The following is a 22,981-nucleotide window of genomic DNA, read 5'->3' as shown; positions in this document are numbered from 1 at the left end:
TCCAGTGCAGAGATGTGGGAATGTCTGACCCTCCAGATGTTCTTGGACTGCAACTCCCATCATCCCTCACCACTGACTATGCTGGCTTGGGCTGGTGGGAGTTGTAGCCCAGTAACATCTGGAGGGCCACGCTTTCCCACTACTGCTCTAGTGTTTGGGGAACCACAATAGCAACTATTTATCATAGATTATATAAATGTCTAAGCAGCACTCGAATCCTTAATTCTGTTACTTTTCACCTTATCTAAGGTACACGATAGAGTGAATAAGTAGACAGGAGCAGGAGAACCAGTGTAGCAACTTACATTCTTAAGTCACTAATGCATTTCTTAGTGCAACTGAGTGTCTCTTCCCCTGTGGCTAACTTGATGCCACTTGAAAGAGGGTGGGAGAATGAGCAAGCCCCCTCCTGAGTATCTGGCACTGTGTTATACTAACCTCACAGTACCACTGAACAGCACAGGCTCTTGAGGAATTATGGAAAGCTTGCTCCGGAGATCTGCTAAGCCAATGTCATTGATTTTCACTCCATCAATTTTAATGCAGCCTCCCGAGAGTTCAACCAGGCGGAACAGAGCCATTCCTAGAGAAGACTTTCCTGAAAAAAGCAGGGAAATAAGGGTTAGGTGGTGTTCTGAGAAACATGCAGGCTTGAAATCAGACAAACAGATTAAAATTTTACTCCATCACTGGTATGTCAGCAAAGTATTTTTAAATGTATTTACTACAATTATATATAACCTTTTTGCCAGTGCACTCAAGGTCGTTCATAGTTTAACATAATGGCTAACAATTCAATATACATTATACAGGAGAGGAATAGGAGAGGAAAATAAGGAAATGCCAGTTCCATGGTATCTGCTGAAGGCAATTCTGGGAGGGATGGAGCCAAATGGCAGTGATGGAAACGGTTCTAACAGACTGTGACAGCTACAAAACTGAGTCCAAGAAGAAGGTGCTAGACCTGGAGGAACCTGGACTGTGAGATACTTTGCCCAGAGAACATTGTTAAGAAGGCTGCTGTTCCATTCTGCCTTGCCTTTTTGCTGAAAGGAATTGCTGAAGGCAGACCTGCAGTCAGAATAGAGGAGCAGACATCAGAGGTAGATCATCATTAGTAATAACAAGGAGGACCTATGTGTCAGCTGGGCAACCGCATGCAGCAGCTAACGGGAATGAGTTACAGCAGTCTCTACAGCACCTGTGCTGGCATAGAAACAAGTAGATTTACTGCAGCACAGCAGCAGCATTTTCCTCTTCAGAAAGAGTAACTGCCACCTCCACAGCCTCCCACTAGGTGGCTCTAGGCAGCTTTCATTCAGACTGCTGGTAGCGCTTTCACAAATCTACGTGGGGCGTACTTGAGCTTCCTGCAAGGTTGTTGTTCAGTCGTTCAGTTGTGTCCAACTCTTCGTGACCCCATGGATCACAGCATGCCAGGCCTTCCTGTCCTGCGCTCTCTCCCGGAGCGTGCTGAAGTCCATATTCATTGCATTGGTGATGCTATCTAGCCACCTCATCCTCTGCCGTCCCCTTCTCCTTTTGCCTTCAATCCTTCGAAGCATCAGGGTCTTTTCCAGGGAGTTTTCTCTTTGCATTAGGTGGCCAAAATATTTGAGCTTCAGCTTCAGTATCTGTCCTTCCAATGAGCACTCAGGGTTGATTTCCTTTAGGCTGGACTGATTTGACCTCCTTGCAGTCCAGGGGACTCGTAAGAGTCTTCTCCAGCACCACAGTTCGAAAGCATCGATTCTTCGGCGCTCAGCCTTCCTTATAGTCCAGCTCTCACAGCCACATGTTACTACTGGGAAAACCATAGCTTTGATTATGCGGACCTTTGTCGGCAAGGTGATGTCTCTGCTTCTCACTATGCTGTCTAGGTTTGCCATAGGTTTCCTCCCAAGGAGCAAGCGTCTTTTAATTTCATGGCTACAGTCACCGTCTGCGGTGATCTTGGAGCCCAAGAAAGTAAAATCTGTCACTGTAGGTGCGTATGTCCTTACCTGACCCAGTTCGCCCCACAATGCCAATCTTTTCCTTGGGTTTGATGGTGAAGCACACTTTCTTGAGGACAAGCGGCAGGTTCTCTCGATACCGCATTTCCGCATTTTCAAAGATGACCTCTCCTTCCTGGGGCCAGTCTGGAGGGGGAGCCTTGTTTTTAATCCGAGCTGGAGCCTCCAGAGAAAGAGTCTTGGAATATTGGGGGGCGGGGGGGGGGGAGAAAGAGAAAAGATGAAGAAGAGTCAGGCCTCAGCTGTAAACAGTGTTCCTGGGAATGTTTCATTTTAACAGACCACATCTGTAAGCAGATAGCTGTATATTAAACACAAGCAAGACTCATCAGGAACGTGAATGTGTATGGTAGGAAGCTAGCAGGGGCAAATATGTTTAAAGAACTGAAGCCCTAGAGATGTGGTTGGATGCCCAACCCCCATCAGCCCCAGCCAGCATGGTCAATGGTTAGGGATGATGGAAGGTGTAGTCCCACAGTATCTGGAAGGAACAGGTTTCCCATCCCTGTGCTAGAGCAATGGTTCTCAAATGTAAGCATATATTTGCTTGGATTCACTCTGGCTTTTTTCCCGCTGGCAGAAGGTTGCACCCTCCTGACCCCTAAAGGCATAAAGAGTACATCCTGCGTGACAGAAGTTGCATCTGACCAACCCAAACTATTTTCACCAAGTTCTGAAAGCCAGTCTTTCCTTCAAATCTTCAGCCATGGGAGACATCCTGAGGTAATAGGTAACTCCTTGCATACCCTTTGGGAACAAGACTTCCAGAGGCTTCTGGAACCTACTCAGGAAGGAAGAGCCCTCTTGCACTTTGTCCTGCCCCCAGCTATTCTCTGAGGCATTGGTGTCTTAGAAGATTCTGTATCACCCCACCCTAACTGGATTAGGAAATTGGGTTATAAAACATATTTACCTCCAAATTTTTTTTTTTGGGGTGCATTTTCTATGGATTCCCAAAGTTCACGCTCCCCTTTTGTCCCAACTCACCCTCAAGGAAAAAATGGCATACCTTGGAGGGCTTTAAGAAAACAGATTGCCTGTTCATTTCTTTCAAATACCACCCTTTGGGGAGAACGGCTTCTAGATCCATACTGAGCAGGTGGCTAAAGGACTGTATAGTATTGGCCTATCAATTCCCAAAGGGATCCCAACACAGTCAGTGATGGTGGCGGCAACATCTGCCTTGCCTTGCACTATGGCCACCTTAGCAAACATCTGCATAGGCATCTGCTATCAGGCACTCTCCCTCAATATTTATCAGGCATTACAGGGCTGACGCCTTCCTCTCAGTGGAAGCTTTGCCTGGGCAAAAGACTCTATAGCAAGCAAGGCAGAACACAAAGCATAGCTGCTGCCACCCAGAAAGCAAGAGCACTGACTTCCGGTCGGAGCCAATGTCGCCCTTGCAGCACCCCGCGGAGTTTCTGCGGGAGGCTATCTCAAACAGCTTTTTAAAAGGTAGAAAAACCTTTTATCTCTCCCCTGGAATGAAAAGGGGAGTCAAGGCAGCATCTGGATTAAGACTTGGTAAATAAGTCACCTCGGCAAAGCAGCAGGGGGGCTGGATTCCAAGACTAGCCTCCCAGAGCTTAATCATCGCCAAAAGTTGTTTTGAAACTCCTATTTAAATAGGAGAAATTAGGTTTGATGTGCTCCATTTAATTTATGGATTAAGAAATCTGAGGAATGGTTTAAGAAATATTAACAATATTTGAGGATATCTGAGGACCTGCAAGATTTGTTTGAAGAGAAACGTGGCTACAGCAAGGAGAAAGAAAGGAAATGTATCTCTGCCTACTCCCCCCGTACCTCCTTTGGCAAAGGCGCCAAGAACTGAAAATATAGGGGAGTTATTTACACTGATAAAAACTTTGTCTTCGCAATTAGCTGAACGGGCTAAAAGGCTGGATGTAATTCAAAATTCCATCACCACCCTGCAAGGGGCTGTGGATTCTTGGCAAAAAATGGAGGCAAACATTAACGAGATGGAAGATAGGGTAGCTGCCAATGAAACTGCGTCACAAGTTTTTAACGACTCGCTCGTCAGAATTTCTCAACTGAAAGCTTTTACTCACAGAACTAATGTATGTATAATTGGCATTAAGGATGTGCCTATGGATGTAAATTTGTCTACTTTTGTAGATAAGCTTTTGCATGAGATACTCCCTGTGCCACCTGATTATTTACTTGAGAGCAGGCATTCCGTGTGTCAAATGCCAAAGGGACTGCCTATATGATTATAGTCCAATTTGCAAGAATCTCCACAAAAAATTATATCCTGTGTTTGGCAAGAGGGGGTGGAAATCTTTTTTGGAAACAAGATAAAGTTATGTTATTCCAGGATTACATTAAAGAAATTACTGAGAAAAGAAGACAATTCATCAAGGCGAAAACTCTGGCGAAACAAATGAACTTACAGTATTACTTAAAATATCCTGCTACACTGTGCATTGTTTCTGAAGGTAGATGAAGAAGTTCCCGAATCATGAAAAGGCGGAGGCATGGCTAAACACAAAAATGAGTGAGATTTCTCTTACAGCCCCATGAACTGGAATCCATAAACAGCTTTTGTTAACTGGTTATGTCTAGTCTGAGTGATTCAGATTAGGCCAGAGTTAATTGCTTATATATCCGTCTGCTTTTTCTTAATTTTCTTTCTCCTTTTTTAAAAAAAATCCTTCTTTTTTAAAATGGATATGACACACTGTACCTAAATATACTGTTTGAGGGTGCATAGAAACGTGCACACTCATTCATATATCTAGTATAAAATAAATTACTGATTGTTGTAAGGTGTTTTTAACCTTTATTATCATGTAACATTATAAAACTTATTAGTGATTTGTTATCATTATTTATCCTTTTTAATTTCTCTCCTTTTTCATTATTACTACTACTACTACTACTACTACTATGAGACTGGCTATATGGTCATTAGAAATGAATTGTAGGCCTGCTTCCTTGTTATAAGACTGATGACATGACAAGATTAATTGTGCTGTACTGAATCGCAATTTTATCAGTGTTATAGGTATAATTTTTAAGTGAATGGAATCTGAAGCCCGAGTGTACTGGAGTTTAAATTTAATCCTTTTAAATAATTTTTTTCTTCTCTTTTTCTCCTTTTTTTTGGCGCTCCTTTCTGATACTGTTGTGTCCTCTTAGGAATATTGTATTGTTGGGAAACTGTAGCTACTGGTTGGGTTGTTGGTACTGTTTATTTCATTTATAAAGATAAAAAAATAAAATAAAAATTATTTTTTTTAAAAAAAAGAAAGCAAGAGCACTGCTGCTAAACATCTCATTATCACAGAATTTTCTCCCATGACTGAAAAAGGGCTCTTTCTGGTCACAGAGTAAATGACCTAACTTGAACTGGGGCTGCACTTTCTGCATTGCGGGGAGGGCTCTGGGTTCCTCCTAACTAATTAGAATACTTAGAAAACAGGGATGACCTTGTGTTATGTCCTCCTCCCTGGACAGCGTTACTAGGTTTGAATTGTTCAGAGTATATAAGTTTGGCCCTCAGCTGAGGGAGCCTCCTCCCGGTGGAGATTCCAGAAGCCTCCAAATGTGAATGGGAGAAATCACTCATCACCACAAGATGTCATCCTCTCCACAACCATAAAGAGCCCTCACAGGTGCTTCTTAAAGTTCATGCATGTATGTTTATGCACCCACGCAACTTCTTTCTGCAGGCATTGTTTCTGAAGTTCAACGGCCAACATGAGGGGCATTGTGCCAATACAGTGCAAAATAAAGAGATGCTGTTTAAACTGCTCTCCTCCAAATGTTTATGATCATGCTTAATTTTAGGCATACATCACAACATCAAATTGAGTCAAGATTAGAACACCATTAAGTCACTGGAGGCACTTCTCTAGTAGAGGCAGGTCATCAGAGAACAGCAAAAGTAATGAGCAAAACACTGGAAAAGTGTTTCGAATACCTTGATATAGTGGTTAATCCTTTCCACAGAGGTGAAGCGGGCTTCTGTCTCTGAAGCCAGTCTGACCGTGAACTGGAACAACCCCGTTAGCTGAGGATGAAACAAACAATAACTGAGCCACTTCCATCACTACCACCTCTGCCACATTAATTTATTAACATGTATTCATTTTCTAGATTCATATCCCACCACTGCAAAACCCTCAAAGTAACTAACAACATATATAACAACACACACATCGACATGAACTATGCAGCCTGCCTGGTAAATGTTAAATGAGGTGTCATCCTAAACCACAATCCAGCATTGTACTTTTTTAGGCAATGAAATAGTAGCAATCAGCAAGGCATATAAAGGATTAACTGCATACTAAAATGCAAGAGCTTCAGTTCCTGTTGCTCCGAAGGTTCCATTAATAAATCAGAATTCACCTATAGAACAAAACATCAAAATAAAGTACACTAAATATAATTCCACCCTACTGCCTCCATGGCCATGCAACATCCTGGCCTTCAAATTTCTCTTCCTGGTAACGCCACATTGCCCCTCCCTGCCCTTAGGCTCTTTAAGGGTTCCATTCCAAACTAACTTCTCGTTTTCCTTGCAGAGGCCACATTAACACCTTACTGACAAATCTCCCTCCAGCACCAAGAATGCATCACACATATGGGCGAGTAGCAAGTTGACTTTCTGGAGCTGGGGTCGGTGACCTGTTGTAGAATGGCCAACAAAACCACACGTCCAAAGTAGCAGTCGGCTCTAGCCCAGACGTCCAACCTGTAGTGAGTGCTGAAAGTGGATGGCCTTGACCAAGTAGCCACCTGGCACAGTTCTGGAAAGGGAACACCCCTGCAAAGTGCCACCAACACAGCCATTGCTCTAACAGAATGAGCCCAAACAGGATAGGAAACCAGAAGGCCTGCCGACTCATAGGCCAGCTTGATGGTACACACTACCCATGAGGCGAACCTTTGAGACAACGCTGGCAGAAAGTCAGGGCCAGGAATATTGGAACAAGGATCACTGTTTGGGCAGTTGGCCTCTGTACACCACCACATTGAAGTTGAAAGGAAACATACTCAGATGGAAGCGAAGTCAGGACTTTCAACTGTAATTCAAGGGGGTTGACAAAAGTGGGGCACCAGCCATTCAGGAAGTACAGCCAGTGGCACACACACACACCCATCGTTGGTGGCTCATAAGTAATGGAACAGACCAACATCATTCCAAACTTAAGGATCGCCTTCAATACCTGGATGAAAATCCTTTGCAGTCAATGACTGCCTGAAGTCTGGAACCCACGGACATGACCAAATGCTGCGTTTCCTCCCTTGAGATGCTTTGCCAGGCCTTTACTGCAGCTGCCTTCAGCTGCTGCTTGTTTGTGGGTCTTTCTGCCTTCAGTCTTGTCTTCAGGAAGTGAAAAGCATGCTCTATTGGGTTGAGAGCAGGTGACTGACTTGGCCACTGAAGAACATCCCACTTCCTTGCCTTGAGAAACTCTTGGGTAGCTTTTGCTGTATGTTTTGGGTCATTATCCATCTGAAATATGAAGTGGCATCCTATCAGTTTGGCAGCATTCGGCTGAATCTGAGCAGAAAGTATAGCCCTATACACTTCAGAATTCGTCCTGCTGCTTTTATCAGCAGTCAGGTCATCAATAAACACCAGTGACCCGGCTCCATTGGCAGCCATACATGCCCATGCCATAACACTGCCTCCACCATGTTTGACAGATGATGTGGTATGCTTTGGATCATGAGCTGTTCCTGTCCTTCTCCATACTTTTCTCTTCCCATCATTCTGGTGCAAGTTAATCTTGGTTTCATCAGTCCAAAGAATCTTATTCTGGAACTGGGCAGGCTTTTTTAGGTGTCTGCTGGCAAGGCTAATCTGGCCTGTCTGTTCTTGAGCGTTACCAGTGGTTTGCACCTTGTTGTGAAGCCTCTGTATTTACATTCATAAAACCGTCTCTTGACGGTAGATGTTGACAATGACACGCCTACCTCCGCAAGAGCGTTCTTGACCTGGCTAGATGTTGTGAAAGGGTTCCTCTTCACCATGAGCAGAATTATGCGGTCATCCACTTTAGTTGTCTTCCGTGGTCTTCCAGGCCTTTTGCTGTTGCTGAGCTTGCCAGTTAATTCCTTCTTTTTCAGGATGTTCCAAACTGTTGTGTTGGCCACCCCCACTGTTTTTGCTATCTCTCTGATGGGTTCATTTTGTTTCCTCAGCCTAATGATGGCCTCCTTTACTCGCATGGACACCTCTGTGGACCTCATGTTGGGAGTTCCAGTGAACAGCTACCAAATGCAAATGTAACACTCAGAACCACCTCCAGGCCTTTTATCTGCTTGATTGGTCATGGGGTACCCGGGAAACAGGCCACACCTGGCCACGCAGCTGCTTGTCAGCCATTCGTTCCATTACTTATGAGCCCCCAACGATGGGTGTGTGTGTATGCCACTGGCTGTCCTTCCTGAATGGTTAGTGCCCCACTTTTGTCAACCCCCTTGAATTACAGCTGGAAGTCCTGACTTCACTCCCATCTGGGTGTGTTTCCTTTCAACTTCAATGTGGTGGTGTACAGAGGCCAACTGCCAAAACAGTTATCCTTGTCCCAGTATTTCTGGCCCTGACTGTACTCCCACAGCACAGGAACAGGAAAGCAAACCAATGTTGTCTCGGCCACCATGGAGTGAGTAGTATGCAGTTTGTCCCATCCATTCTGATTTTTGCCAAGACTTTGGTGGGAAGAGAGAAAGGTGGAAAGAGATACCAAAGTGGACCAACCCACTGTTACAGAAAACCAACCCCTAACAATCCCAAGTCCACTCCTTCCCTGGTGCAGAAAAGGTCAGCAAGTGTGGTTTTCTGCTCAATCAAGCAAATCTATGTCCAGAGTGCCCCACCTGCAGAAGAGATCGCAGACTACCGACAGAGCCACCATCCGCTCATGAGACAACAAGTAGTTTCTGCTGAGGCTGTCTGCAAGGCAGTTATCTACTCCCACTATGTGTACCACTATTGATCCAATAGGACGAGGGATCCCAGGGAACCCAACAGTCTTTGTATCTGCATAGCACTGACAATTGCCTGAAGGATTAACCCTCCTGCAAGGCATATTAATACTGACACCTGTTCTAGGGTGGAGAAAGCTCAACCCAGAGTAGAGTCCAGTATTATTCCAATGAACTGGATGTGTTGTGTTCGTGTCTAGCGAGATTTCTCCATGTTGATGTAGAGACCAAGGTCCTGCAGCAGACTGCAGGCAATGAACATGGCTCTGGGGATCCCTCTCGTATAAGGGTACACTAACACTCCCTGGACACGAAGGTGTGCCACGACCATGGCCATACATTTGGTGAACACCCTCAGTGCCGTAGCAAGACCAAATGGCATTACCCAGAACTGAATGTCTCAGTACTGATTGCAAACCAAAGGAAACGGTGATGGACCATCCAGAAGCGCTTGGGTGTAATGTACAAATCTACCTCTTAGGTCCAAAACTGGTCGAAGGCATCCATCCTCCTTCAAAACTGTGAAACAGCAGGAATAGAATCCATCGTGAAGTTGGTGCTTTGGGATTCACTCTATTGAAGCCTTCGCCAGAAGGGTATCCAGTTCCATTTGCAACTCCTCCAAAGGTATGATGATTCTGAGAGGGCCATTTGGAGTGAGATTGTCAAACTGGATTCTATCCTTCTGGATAATAGAGAGGACCCATGAATCTGACGTTACCTGCTTCCAGGCTTGGAGATAGAATGAGAGACAAGTACCAAAGACAGGGTGACAGACAGAAGGACGAAGATGAAGAACCAGGAAGTCAAAGGCAATGTTTGCTATTGCCATCTTGTTTCCTACAACTGTTCTGAAATTTTGTTGACTGGAACTGGTGCCTCAGAGCCTGTGCTGGAGCCTGGTGAAAAGCTTGTCCAGCAGGTGAATGGCATTGTTTATAAGATTTCTCTGCTGATACGCAGATGACTCTTGACCAATACTCACCCATCTTGCTGTATTCTTGGCCTTCTGTACCAAGTCCATTGTCTCATCAGTTGTGGCATTAAACAAGCCCTCCCCATCAAATGGGAGGTCCTTGATTCTGGAGCGAGTGTCTCGTGATAGGCCCGTGGACCTAAGCTATGCATGCCTTCACAAGGCTATTGAGCCAACCATGGCCTTGGTATTGCATTCAGCCACGTGCCTGGTGAGAGAGACACATTGCCTCACTCTGGAAGATTCAAGCCAAGTCCTGTTTATCCTTTGGGAGATGGTCGAAAAGAGATCTTATCTTCTCCCACAGGAAAACCTGATAACAGGGCATTGCAGCCTGATAGTTAACTCTCTACCCCAACTCAGCAGAGGAATAAATGTGAGGCCCCATTAATTCCAACCTCCTACCCTCTTTATCTGGAGGCGATTAATGGTCTTTCTGGGATTTTCCTTGCTACACCTCACAATCATGGAATTTGGAGTGGGGTGCTGGAACAAAACCCCCACATCTGTCTCCACAACCTTGAACAAATGTACAAGGTGCTTTGAAGTGGGCAGAACAGAAGAAGGAGAGTCCCAAGGTTGTTGGTCTGCAGTAACACAAGAAGCATGGGAATTACTACCAACGTAGAGGTCATGGACAGCACCGCATCAAACATCGGGTCTTTTATTTTAACCACAGGTTGTTGCATCCCAAGACCACAAGATTGCACCATATGGAACATTTGCTCTGAGAAAGGCCCTGTCTCTTCAGAAGGGGATGGAGGGTCTTGATTCCCCGCTGCAGCATCCAGTGACGATATGGATCGGGGCACTGAAGAATAGAATGTTGAGTCTGACTGATAATCCTCCAATGCCGACTGTGGAGAAACTCCTTCCTGTTGATGGGATAGTCATGACTTGGTGTCAGGAGCGCCCTAGCGGTCTCTTTCTGTCTACTCCAATAGCCAACTCAAGACATAGACAAAAGGATTCTTTTCAAGGCTTTAATCCTTTTACAACTTAATGACTCTTTCAGATGCTAATCACCAGCGACTAAGCAATGAACAGCAGAGTAGCCTATGCTCCGGGTTAGGCAGTTGGTCCCCATTTGAAGGAGAATCACTTGCAGACCCTGAACTTATGGGCTAGGGAGAGTTCCTCCCTCTTTCCCTTGGGTCCATGGGATGCGACCGTTGTTTGCGTGCCAAACGGGCGCTATGCCTCCTTTCTGCGCCCTCCATTGCTCGTCGCTCCCTGCGTCTGCATCGAGCATCTAGCAAGCCCCCCTCCCACACTCTCTCACTGCCAGGGTCACTATCTATCTCAGGAATGCTGGCAGGAGGAATCGCTGCCAGCTGCTGTGTCTGTGAGGGATGAGCGGGCTCCTCTCCCATGGATTGTTGTTTCTCCTCAGAATCAGAACTGCTCTGGGGTTCTATGGGCTGAGTTTCCACCCTGACACTTGGCACATTCCAAAGAAATTAACATCTTCAGATATGATGGACACAATGAGGTGGTACGAGTGGTTGTAGGGCACTAGGCAATGTGGTGAGTGGCCCCCAAGGAAGTGAATGGATTTGCAGTTCTGCTAGTGGCACCATGGCAACAGCTGATGTCGACAGACACACTGATGGTACAGCAGGTACTGATGAGAGGACTAAAAAGGCCTCCTGATCCGGAGGTGGCCTTGACATCATAGATGAAGAAAATGCCAGTACCCATCAGGCAAATAGTCCACTGCATAACTACTTCATGGCTGGTATATTTCCCTAACAACTTCCATATCGTGCCTCCAGTGAGGCTCTTTGACACAGTATCAACGTCGCAGAGGATTCCAGTGGGATGGAGACTATCTCTCCCAATCAGAGTAGGGCAAGCGCAGACTATACTGAGGCTGCTCACGCCACTCAGAACCTTAACCTCTCCATTCAGATCAGAAGTAGCCTGAAGAGGCAGAATCAGGAGACCCCTGTTGAGACAGAGGATGGTGGCCATAGTATGTAGGTGACTGACTTCGCCTCATTCAGTCCCTTTACCTGTGACTGGGACTGGAGACACCTTTTGAATTTCCCCTTCTGATGTGGAGGCTATCACCTGAGGGTCCTCTAATGGCTGGATGCCTGGTACTGGTTCCAATATTAGACAGAGGTGCACTGCAGTTGGTGAATTAAGTAACGACGGAGGTGCTGGTACTGTTGGTATCAACACTGATACTGAAGCTGACGGGGTCAAAGCCAGGGCCATGGGAGACTGGACCAAAGGCCATTTTTTTCTTTTTTCTTCTTTGGCTCTGACTTACGAGCTCTTGCCCTTTTAGTCAGCTTCTTGGCTGCAGCAATGTTCAATGACCCGTCTGGTGTGGGGGGATCAAAATGAGTAGCCGTGGAGGTGGTCACCTCCTTTCTGATGGAGGCTTCAATCCCAGAGCCACTGAAGGATTTGAGCGGGACAGTGTCTCTGACACCCCAGTATCCATTGACACCTTGGATATTTTTGTAGATGTCCTGTCCTCTGAAGGCTTTACCGCACTCAAGGCTTTGTCCCAAAGAACAGCTCAAAGCCTGGTGAACTGGTTACATCAATGTCTGTTTTGTGAAAGCTCGGCAAAATGAGCACTTTGTGTCCTTCTCTTAAACAAAGGAGACACAGCGAATGCCCGTTCATTGGTGGGAGTTTAGTGCCACAACAGCACACTTGTGAGGCCCAAAGGGCCATACATCTTCAGGCAATCACAAACAAAACAGAAAGCACAAAAACGATAGATAGAAATCATTAGACAGACAGAAAATGAAACTTAAACCACAGCAAATTCTAATTTTCTATCAGGAAGAAGCAAACAAGGTGAGAAGATTCCCTTCGAGGTTGCCACAGTGGCGGTCAAAAAAGAATGGAGGGAATAGGCAGGAACCCACAAGAGACATGCACACTGGGAGAGTCGGGGAGGGTTCCCACCCAAAACATTCCTCAGCTACAGAAGATTCCCAGTTGAGGCTCCGCGCACATGCAGAGCCTATATGTGTGATGCACAGAGTTCACAAAGAGAGTACTACTCTATTCTTACTTATAACAGGAGTTCCAAAATTCAAATACATTCTGAAAGACAAAGCAAGTCCTCACCTGAACAGCATAGGAGATGGCTAGCCCAGCATAGGCAGGGGAGATATGGCCATGCATTAAGACAATCATTAAGCCAGTGGTTGTAATGAGGGCAATGCTGACTATATCCAGTCTGACAGCTAACCAACGCATTGCACAGCTGAACAAGTAGAATGGTGCCTGATTGTCATCTAGCAGTTCTTGATATCTAGAAGACAGGAAATACTTGAAATAAGATAATAGATACCTTCTAGTATCTTATCTTATAATGTGACCCCTGCCAAGTTATAGCAGTCAGAAGCTGAAGTCCAGCAGCATATAAACATTGTCATTTCAGAAAAGAAACAGAGCACTAACCTCTGCAGAAACTCTTGCCCTTTATTGTAGGCGTGGATTGTAGAGAGACCCTGTATGCTTGATGTGATGTGTGAAAGGAATGGAGACTGTGTAACGTTGTCCAGGCGCTTCAACTCCCGAATGAAGACTCTGCAGACAAAAAAGAACCACTCTCACTCAGCAATTGGGAGTGAGAGATCTGGCATAGCAAGCCATTCAAATCACCTGCCTGGAGGAACGTTAACTGAACAGTCCCTGAACAACTAACTTGTTTACCTAGATACAACATGCAGGATTGTAAAAAGGATGACAAGAGGCCCAACTGCCATTAGGAACCACGGGAAGACACCAGAAATCACTCCCACGCAGAAGAACACCAGGATGACGTTCTGTATGAACATTTCAGCTTGAAAGGGCAAACGGACATCAACTGGAAGAGATGGACACAGATGGCAGTGTTCACACAGGAGACCAAACACAGAAGTTCTAACCAAGTTGCACAGCATTATGCATATACACGTCACACTCTCTTGCAGAAATTCAGATCCCGCTTTTACTGAGGGGATAGAAATGATAGATTCATTTATTTTCAGCAGTTTTAGGTTATGTTACTTGAATGCCTGCCAAAATGTTTAAAAATCCTACACATGGGAAGCTTGCATGTCAGAATGGGGGGAAAAAATCAAGTCTTCTCTCCCACGTGCCACCTTGCCATGTGCAGCATGTTTCTCACACAGGAACTTCTAGACATTCAGTCCTCCACCTGAAGTGGTGCAGTCCCAGATGGAACATACCCACATGCTTTTTTTCTGTATCGTGAACTGGCTTTCATTCCTAAGCCAGAGCTACTCGTTAGCACAAACACATAATTAACTGAGAACAATCACCTTCATCCATATCTTTGGAAAACCTATTGAGAATCCGTCCCGTAGGCGTAGTGTCAAAAAATTTCATAGGGCTGCGAAGAATCCGTCGGAAGAGCTCATCATGGAGTCTAGAAGAGGCCCGCAGTGTCCCCTGCAATGACAGTAAAGGGGGAACGCTGGAACCAGGTAGGGATGCTTTGTGCATGCTCTTACAAATGGAGCGTCACAGAAGACCAGACTTCCCCACCTTGGGGCGGCTAGGCTACTGCAGCCACAAGGAAGCAGCTCCTCCCTCGCAGTGCAAGAAGTGAAGGCCAAAGAGAAACAGCGAGGGCAAGGAAACAGCCCCGGAAAGCCGTCTATTTGGGAGGACTCAAAAACTAAGGCGAAAGGCACAAGGAAGTGAGGCCAGCCGTTGCAGGAAAACGGGCCACTGATTTACTGCTGCACAGAACAGCAGTTCATAAAAAAGAGAAGTCGTTCTACCCCCTCCCTCCCTCACACACATACCTTAACAAAGACAACACCACGCACAGCCTTCAGAATCAGCATGACACCCATTGAGAGCGCGTAGATGCCAGCATAATACCGCATGTGAGGATTGTCCTTCATACTGTTGCTCACAACTGTTTCATTACCCAACATCAAAGTAGTGTTCTATTTTTAAAAACACAATCAAGACCAGTCACATGACTAAGACAGAAACAGGATATAGGTTTGCCCCACTTCACACAGTCAGCTGAGCAGTCTCCAGCCAATGTTTTGTTCTTAGTTTTGTCTGAATACTTAATAGTATTAAGCACACAAATCTAGGAAGTGACCACTATGGAGATTCCTCAAAGCTCCCACCACTATGCAACCCCTCTCAAACTTGTTCTTACACAAAATAATATGTTTCAAAGGTGATGCAACTCTGTTGGTGGAATCATCAGAGAGCTTCTAAAAACCCAGAAAAATACAGCTAAATGTATGCATTCTCTCTTAACAATTATTTATACCACCAAATCAAAAAAGTTTCACAAATTTGTGTTTAATTCTTCCAACAAGATTAAAAGGCCAACTTCCCTCCGACATCACGTTAGTTTGGCTGACAATACTTTGAAAAGCACTTCCCCTTTTCTATTAGACTTAGACTTATAGATCTGTAACGTACCATTCTTTTCCCTAGCTCTTTCTAAATACTGGACTAACAAACACTGTCACCTAGTCACCTGATACTGCCCCATCATGAAAGCTTCCCTATAAATAGTTACTAATTAACAGTTTGATTACTGGATCTGAACCCTGACAAGACCGAGGTACTTTTGGTGGGAGACAAGAGGAGGCTGGGGGATGTTGACCTGGTGTTGAATGGGGTACGGCTACCCTTGAAAGACCAGGTCTGCAGCCTGGGGGTCATTTTGGACTCCCAGCTGTCCATGGAGGCTCAGGTGTCAGCTGTGAGCCGGACAGCGCTGTATCAACTCCATCTGACACGGCAGCTGCGCCCCTACCTTCCCGACCATCTGCTCCCATCGGTAGTACATGCCCTGGTCTCCTCTCGTTTAGACTACTGTAATGCGCTCTACATGGGGTTACCCTTGAAGACGGTTCGGAAACTGCAGTTGGTACAGAACGCGGCGGCTCGCCTGATTAAAGGCAGCCGCCGGCGAGATCACATCACTCCAGTGCTGAAGGAGTTGCACTGGTTACCAGTTGTTTTCCGGGCCAAATTCAAGGTGTTGGTTTTGACCTTTAAAACCCTATATGGTTCCGGCCCAGCCTATCTTAAGGAGCGCCTCCAGCAGCACCAGACAGGCCGCTTAACAAGATCAGCTTTGGATGGCCTTCTCTCTGTCCCATCAGCCAGGACAGCTAGACTGGTGGGGATGAGGGAGAGGGCCTTTTCTGTGGTGGCCCCCACTCTGTGGAACTCCCTCCCTAGGGAACTCCGTCATGCCCCCTCTTTAATGAGCTTCCGTCATGCATTAAAAACGTGGCTGTTCAGGCAGGCATTTGGGGTGGGTTAGGGTATTGTAGAAAATGTTTTTATTGTAGAATTTTATTGTTTTAAACTGTTTTTATTGTATGTTGTACATCGCCCAGAGTGGCTGGGTGACCAGCCAGATGGGCGATTAATAAATTTAATAATAAAATAAATAAATAAAAAATCTCTAAACTAATCTTGGACATTATCGGTATTGGCTTAACTACCCCTTCTCCCAACAAAGAGCTGCTTACTAATCTTTCCAGAAAATTTGCAAGTTCATATGGGCACAATCAGAGCCTCGTGTGGCGCAGATTGGTAGGCGGCAGTATTGCAGCCGAAACTCTCCCCATAACCTGAGTTCGATCTCAGCAGAAGCTGGGTCCCAGGTAGCTGGCTCAGGTCGACTCAGCCTTCCATCCTTCTGAGGTCGGTAAAATGAGTACCCAGCTTGCTGGGGGAAAGGTAGTCATGACTGGGGAAGGCAATGGCAAACCACCCCGCTATAGTCTGCCATGAAAACGCCAGCGAAAGCGGCGTCCCTCTAGGAGTCAGTAATGACTCGGTGCTTGCACATGGGCACAATAATATTAACCTATCTTATAGGGTTGCTGTGTTACAGCAAGATGATGTATGCAAAGTGCTCTGCATGTTTGAAAACCCTTCATTAATGCCAAGTATTTGTGGCATCCTAACAGGCAGGTTAGTGTGCTAGTTGGTGCCATCATCAGCAAAGCAAAAGATGGCTGGTTCTCACCCTGCTGTGTGAGGAGAGCCCAGGGCTGTAGCTTTCCCTGTGCAGGAGGGGCCGTAACTCAATGGTAGAGCACATACTTCGTATGCAGAAGGTCTCAAATTCAATCCCTGGACGGTTAAAAGGATCAGAGAAGCCCTGGAGAGCCACTGCCAGTCAGTGCAGACAGCACTGGGCTAGATGGCCTGACTCCTTTTAAGGAAGTTTTATATAATCAATATCAGATACCAAAACATGGATTGAATGTGCTCCCCCAACCCCCCAAAAGCAATGTTTTGCAACCTTCAACCTACTAAAAGATTCCTCTGGTAACCCATTTTTAGTCCTCAAATTAATTACACCCCACCTTGTTTACTAGGATATTATACTTCATAGAAGTATAGCTTCCAAATCACATGAAGTTCTAGTTCCCCTCTACTCAGCACTGGTTAAGCCTCATCTTGAGTACTGTGTCCAGTTCTGGGTGCCACACTTGAAGAAGGAGGTGGACAAACTGGAAAAGGTGCAGAGAAGGGCAATTAAGATGATCAGGGGACTGGAAACAAAGCCCTATGAAGAGAGACTGAAAGAACTGGGCCTGTTTAGCCTTGAGAAGGAAGACTGGGGGGAGATATAATAGTGCTGTTCAAGTACTTGAAAGGCTGTCACAAGAGAGGAAGACCAGGATCTCTTCTTGATCATCCCAGAGTGCAGGACACGGAATAATGGGCTCAAGTGACAGGAAGCCAGATTCCGGCTGAACATCAGGAAAAAATTCCTGACTGTTAGAGCAGTACGACAATGGAACCAATTACCTAGGGAGGTAGAGGGCTCTCCCACACTGGAGGCACTCAAGATGAAGCTGGACAGCCACCTGTCAGGGATGCTTTGACTTAAGATTCCTGCATTGAGCAGGGGGGTGGACTTGATGGTCTTACAGGCCCCTTCCAACCCTACTATTCTATGATTCTAACTGCTGCTTCTGCCTTCCATTTTACATTTCCTTAAGCACAGAATATTGGTGTTATTTATTTGTTCTTCCTTAAATTTACCATTTAAGATTTGATAATTACTCCACGAAATCCAATATTTATCTATTGCCAGGGTAATTATACCATCAGTAACTCCCACTATGCATAAGTCTCAAAGTCTAATTTATTAGAACGTTGGACTATCCATGGCAAGTCCCTTTCTACAGTGGAAGGAAGGCATCCTCAAATGGGTTGCTCTTCCCGCTTGCTCCAAGAGGCAGGGCTTACGCAAATTGTGCATGGCTTCCTGTGCGGGACAAAGCCCCCTTCCAATTTGGGGACATAACATGGCATCCAAGAGACAATGACTGGGTTTGGATGATCAGTGGAGCACATCCCCACCCTGCATGTGCTCCTTGCATGCATGCCATTTCCCTAACTACCCTTATTGCCGTGTTGTCCGAACCCATCAAGGTCTGTGACAAGCCACCCCATAATCCCTACAACAAGCCAGGGGTTGTGGAATAGTTTGGAAGCCACCCCCACCACACACCTCGCCAGGTTCAGACAACATGGCAACCCACATCACAGCGACGGTAATCAGGGAAATGGCGGGCGCACAAGGGGCACGTGCAGGGCAAGGAGGAGGAGCCACCGTGGCTTTGTTTCCCCACTGATCAACCAAATCTGGCCAGTAAAAAATTCTAAGCTTACTCACCTCTCCCTGCTTATGTAGGGACTGTAACTCTTAATGACTGAACAGTAGTAAACAAGAGGCATACAAATAAATGTGGGGTGTCCCCGGGCCCAAGATACCAACTGAAAATATCTCCAGAGAGATAGAGGGGGTGCAGAAGTTGTGAGGTCTGGAATGAGTGAGGTGGGAGGGCTTGTGCCAAGAGGGTTCATGGAAAACAGAATAGAGAGGAGCAATTCCAGCTCAAAAGCTATATGGTTGATCTGCTCCAGAATACAAAAGGGGCTATAAAACCAGGATGTGGATGTTCCCCAGTCTATTGGAGTGAGCAACCTATTCTGGAAAGCAAGCATGGAAAGGGAGCACTCTGCTACGGGGCGCTACACATAAGCAGGTGAACACCTGCATAGGGCTCTAGACTCTCCACAATACTTAAATTTTGGGCTTCTCCCACCTTCACCACCCCAACAACTGAGCCAGAATGCACAGACTAAGAACTGTTTTCTTCAGATTTCTCTTAAGACTTGCCTCTGAAAATACCATTTCCGGCTCCTTTAATTTGGAATGTGGCTTCCTCTCAACCAATCTCATGAAGAAAATTTCTTAATCCACAAATGATTCAAATATACTATTGCTCTTACCCCACTGCCTTGTTTGATCCAGTAACTCAGCCACCAATTGCTGAATGCAGTGCTGCCCACATTCAATATAAAAAGTGCCATGATGATCAGAAAAGCAATGGGGCCTCCAGCGGCTTGGATATAGACACCATAAACTGACCAAGGAACAGAACCTTTGCCTTTCTCTTCCAACTGCATGAGCTGACCTAAGGCACATACATACACAGAGAGGGAAAACCAAAGGGTGAACAGACTGATGGGCAACATCCAGAGACTGCAATCTGGTCTGTACTGTACAGATCTCCCTGAGAATATTTATACTGATGGGCAGCATACAAATTTAGCAAAGGAACAAGTACAGATCTCTAAATGGGCTAGAATTAGGCTCTGCTTAAAGTTTCCCCATATAAACACAGTACTTATCAGTTCTCAAGATCATTCCAGGCCCTCCCTGAAAACTCTTCTTTAAGGCATTCACTGCAAGTTTACACGTCTAGCAAAAAAACTCCTCAGCACGGAATGCACTGCCTTAATAATCAGAGAATACCTCTGTGAGCTTAAAAAACCACAGTATGCAAAAGAAAAGGCAGGATGAGTCACCAGCACCTAAAATAAGAGGTCAGCAGCATTGAAAATGGTCTGCAGTGTAGTATGTAAGAACAGAATACATGCATGCACTACATCACTTTAAACCAGAGCCATGTATGCAGACAGAAGTTTGTATGTACTTCTAGGTGGCAAATGGTACCTTCTTCCTTCTTGACCACTTTCTCTTTCTTCACAGATCCAGATTTGGTGCCTTTATCCGGGTGCCTTTTCAACGAACTGTTTGTAGTCTTCTTTAAACTAATCTGCAAAATGGAAGGGAACTGAGACACAACCTATCTGAACTTCGAAACAGGAACTCCTGCATAACCCACATTCAGCAGAGAAGTATGGCAGGTTTGGTTAGAACCCCATATAAATATATGTCCCACCTAATCGCCTTATAAATGTTCACAAGTTGCTTGCAACTGCAGCTTTAAAGAGATTGTCCGTGGTAGATTCCCCCAAGTGAAAACAAGAAATATTTGATTCCCATGGTAGCTGCTGTAGATAGCTTATAAGCACAAGTCTCTGCTACTGCACTTCTCAGGACACTCAAGCTGGGAAAACAGATAGGAAACCTGGGCAACATCTGAAGAAACCAAAGATAAAGAGTGTCTTGTTTTGCCTAGCTTTTAATTTGTACGCACAAGGTTATTGTGCTTATTTGCTACCGATTCTTTGTTTAAATCAGGGCTGAGGAAGCATTTCGGCACAAAGGCTGGGGCGGCAGGAACTGCATGCCAGCAGTGGGTAGGGCCTCTGTTGACATGCACTCCTCCCATTTTCACACACGCCCTTCCCAGACCACCCCCTCCACTCAGCGTTTTCATCCCGTTGTGCTGTGCCTGCCCCACCACAATGGCGATAAGGACCAGGACCGCTCCTCCTCCCCAGTTGTGGAGAGGTTGCAGCCTTTATCCCCACCATGGCATGCTGAGGAAGAGGATCATGATCTCTCCGCATTTGCGCTGAGAGGCCCTGACCTTCTTCCCCAGCCCACCAAGATAAAAGGTAAGGGGGCGAGGTCACTGAAGGAGGGTGTTCCCAGCTGGGGGCTCCTCATGGGCCAGACCGGGGAGCCCCACAGGCCGGAGGATCCCCGTGGCTTGTTTATGGGCTGTATTGTGCTGTGGGACATACATTTATATGGGGTACTGCTATGTGGATTGTTTCTAATCATCATCATTTTTATGTGACCTTATAAAAATGTAATTAATTGGTTTTTTGTTGTTTGCTTGTAGTTCGTATACATCTTCAGGTGTTGCTCACAACAGAGGATCACAGCACAGAAATAGTAAGTATAGATACATACCTCTATGTGTGGAGTCTCTCCCAGCTGCAGGTTGTTAAAAATTGCTGCATAGTCACCATTCAGATTCATCAGATCCTCGTGGCTTCCCCTCTCAGTGATACAACCCTCTTTCATGAAGATCACTTCATCACAGTCTACAAGATACTGAAGATCGATGACAGGGAAAGGAACAGTTATCATCAAGTGGGTTACTGAGCCTAAATTCCTTTTTCATTTTTTATTATGCAAGTAAGGTTAATGACACATTATACAAAGAAGTACTTCCATCTCTCCATCCTGAAACTATGTCCAACCAGCTTTCCTGGACAACCCCATGTTCTTGTGTTTTGAGAGCTATTTCTTTCAATTCACACTTTCCATGTTTTATGAGCCACAAGATTTTTCTAAGCTAAAAAGACCCAACTGCTGTAGCCCCAGTTCATAAGGAGGAACCTCTACCACCCCCCAGCACCCACCATCCATAGTAATGTTTTGTTTCCTTTTGATGTATATTCTCCAGTTCTATTGAGCTTGCAACTTCAGTTACTCATATTCTTGATAAATTCTTTGTTGTCTTTCCCTCTAGGCTACATTTAAACTAAAGTATTATTTGAGTAAACGCACCTCTTATTCTTCATTCTATAGAGCAATCAGCAATTTGGGCTGTGCAAATTAATAGCTACTCTAACAGCAGGAGTTATCACCACTCAGACTTATTCCCCCCTCCCCCCAAAAAATATCTAAAGGGGGGGCACCACTAGTTACCTGTAGTTGGTGTGTGATAAAGATAACTGTTTTTGACTTCAGGTGCTTCCGTATTGCGCTGTTGAAGATGTGGTTTCCAACATGTGCATCCAAGGCACTGAGAGGGTCATCAAGGATGTAAATGCTCTTGTCGCTGTACAGCGCTCGAGCAAGGCTGATCCTCTGGCGCTGCCCCCCACTCAGGTTTGCACCTCGCTCGCCAATCTAAGTAAAATATACTTTGTTAAAATATTTCCTATTGTATCACTTAAGACAGGGCAGAGGATCTTATTTATTTGTTGCATATGTATCATGTCCTAACTCCAAAAATCTCAGAGCAATATTTAAGATGCACAATAATCCAGTGAGATGCGCAAGTCAGTATTTTTTGGACTAGCCTAAAACCACTCAGTGATCTTCGTGGTTGAGCAGGGATTTGAAACTGGGTCCCCTAAATTTGAACCAAACAGTCAAAATACTATAGCACACCGGCCTTATACATCCTGGGAATTTATTTGTATATTTATTTAAAATACTGTTATACTATCTTTTTTTTTTTTATTTGACTTGTACCCTGCCTTTCTATTAAAAATGGCACTCAAGGCAGCTTACAATCACTAATAAAACTTGATAAAAAACACAGTAATAAAGCAAATACATTAAACACAATTAAAACACAACAGTAAAGTTATTGAGGCAAAGCTTCCTCAAGGTGGTTTATAAAATAACATTTTAAAACAATAAATATAAAATACAAGTGTAACAGCAGTGTTAAACATTTAAAGTAATGACAACAGCAAAAACACAAATTTATAAAATTCATAAACATTTATTTATAAAATAAAGACGGGTAACCATTAATTTAAAAGCAATTACTGCAGTCAAAGGGAGCAAGAGAATACGACTTGGCTAATAAGCCAATACACTGGGATGAGGACCATACAGAAGATATACATGTGCCCAGCCTTATTTTATATATTAATTACTTAAAACTCTCTTACATTGAGCAAAGGTTGGACTCAAAGGTCTTATAGGCCCCTTCCAACCCTACTATTCTATGATTCTTAACCTGCTTGTCTGCCCTAACAATTCAACAGCAGCAAAATTAAAACAACAGTCCTAAATCAGAAAGAA

General features: G+C 45.0%; 1 protein-coding gene and 1 long non-coding RNA gene across 4 annotated transcripts in view; one reads left to right on the top strand and one right to left on the bottom strand.

The window, feature by feature from the left end:
• The window catches only part of ABCC5 (ATP binding cassette subfamily C member 5), an 86,251-nt gene that overhangs the window by 8,782 nt on the left and 54,488 nt on the right, over nt 1-22,981 (bottom strand). For both annotated transcript variants that reach the window (XM_084847683.1, XM_084847682.1), the window contains exons 15-26: nt 21,869-22,072; nt 21,125-21,268; nt 19,973-20,075; nt 19,246-19,430; nt 14,748-14,894; nt 14,259-14,388; nt 13,648-13,801; nt 13,393-13,521; nt 13,057-13,243; nt 5,965-6,054; nt 2,004-2,193; nt 439-598 (exon numbers count right to left, since the gene is read on the bottom strand). In XM_084847683.1, the coding sequence (XP_084703809.1) occupies nt 439-598; nt 2,004-2,193; nt 5,965-6,054; nt 13,057-13,243; nt 13,393-13,521; nt 13,648-13,801; nt 14,259-14,388; nt 14,748-14,894; nt 19,246-19,430; nt 19,973-20,075; nt 21,125-21,268; nt 21,869-22,072 (1,823 nt within the window). The remainder of the gene's footprint in view (nt 1-438; nt 599-2,003; nt 2,194-5,964; nt 6,055-13,056; nt 13,244-13,392; nt 13,522-13,647; nt 13,802-14,258; nt 14,389-14,747; nt 14,895-19,245; nt 19,431-19,972; nt 20,076-21,124; nt 21,269-21,868; nt 22,073-22,981) is intronic.
• LOC146351719 (uncharacterized) overlaps nt 1-22,981 on the top strand; it is a 52,183-nt gene that overhangs the window by 19,339 nt on the left and 9,863 nt on the right. The window contains exons 2-4 of one of the 2 annotated variants that reach the window (XR_014789640.1): nt 20,009-20,157; nt 21,054-21,106; nt 21,911-22,160. This is a non-coding gene — a long non-coding RNA (uncharacterized LOC146351719). Of the gene's footprint in view, nt 1-20,008; nt 20,158-21,053; nt 21,107-21,910; nt 22,161-22,981 lie in introns of those variants that run through there. The other variant, XR_014789641.1, reaches the window with a different exon arrangement.

This window comes from Heloderma suspectum, chromosome 3 (assembly GCF_057233095.1).
Source record: "Heloderma suspectum isolate Gila_16-S chromosome 3, 16-S_ref, whole genome shotgun sequence".
NCBI lineage: Eukaryota > Metazoa > Chordata > Lepidosauria > Squamata > Helodermatidae > Heloderma > Heloderma suspectum.
This window is presented reverse-complemented; position numbering and strand designations above follow the sequence as displayed.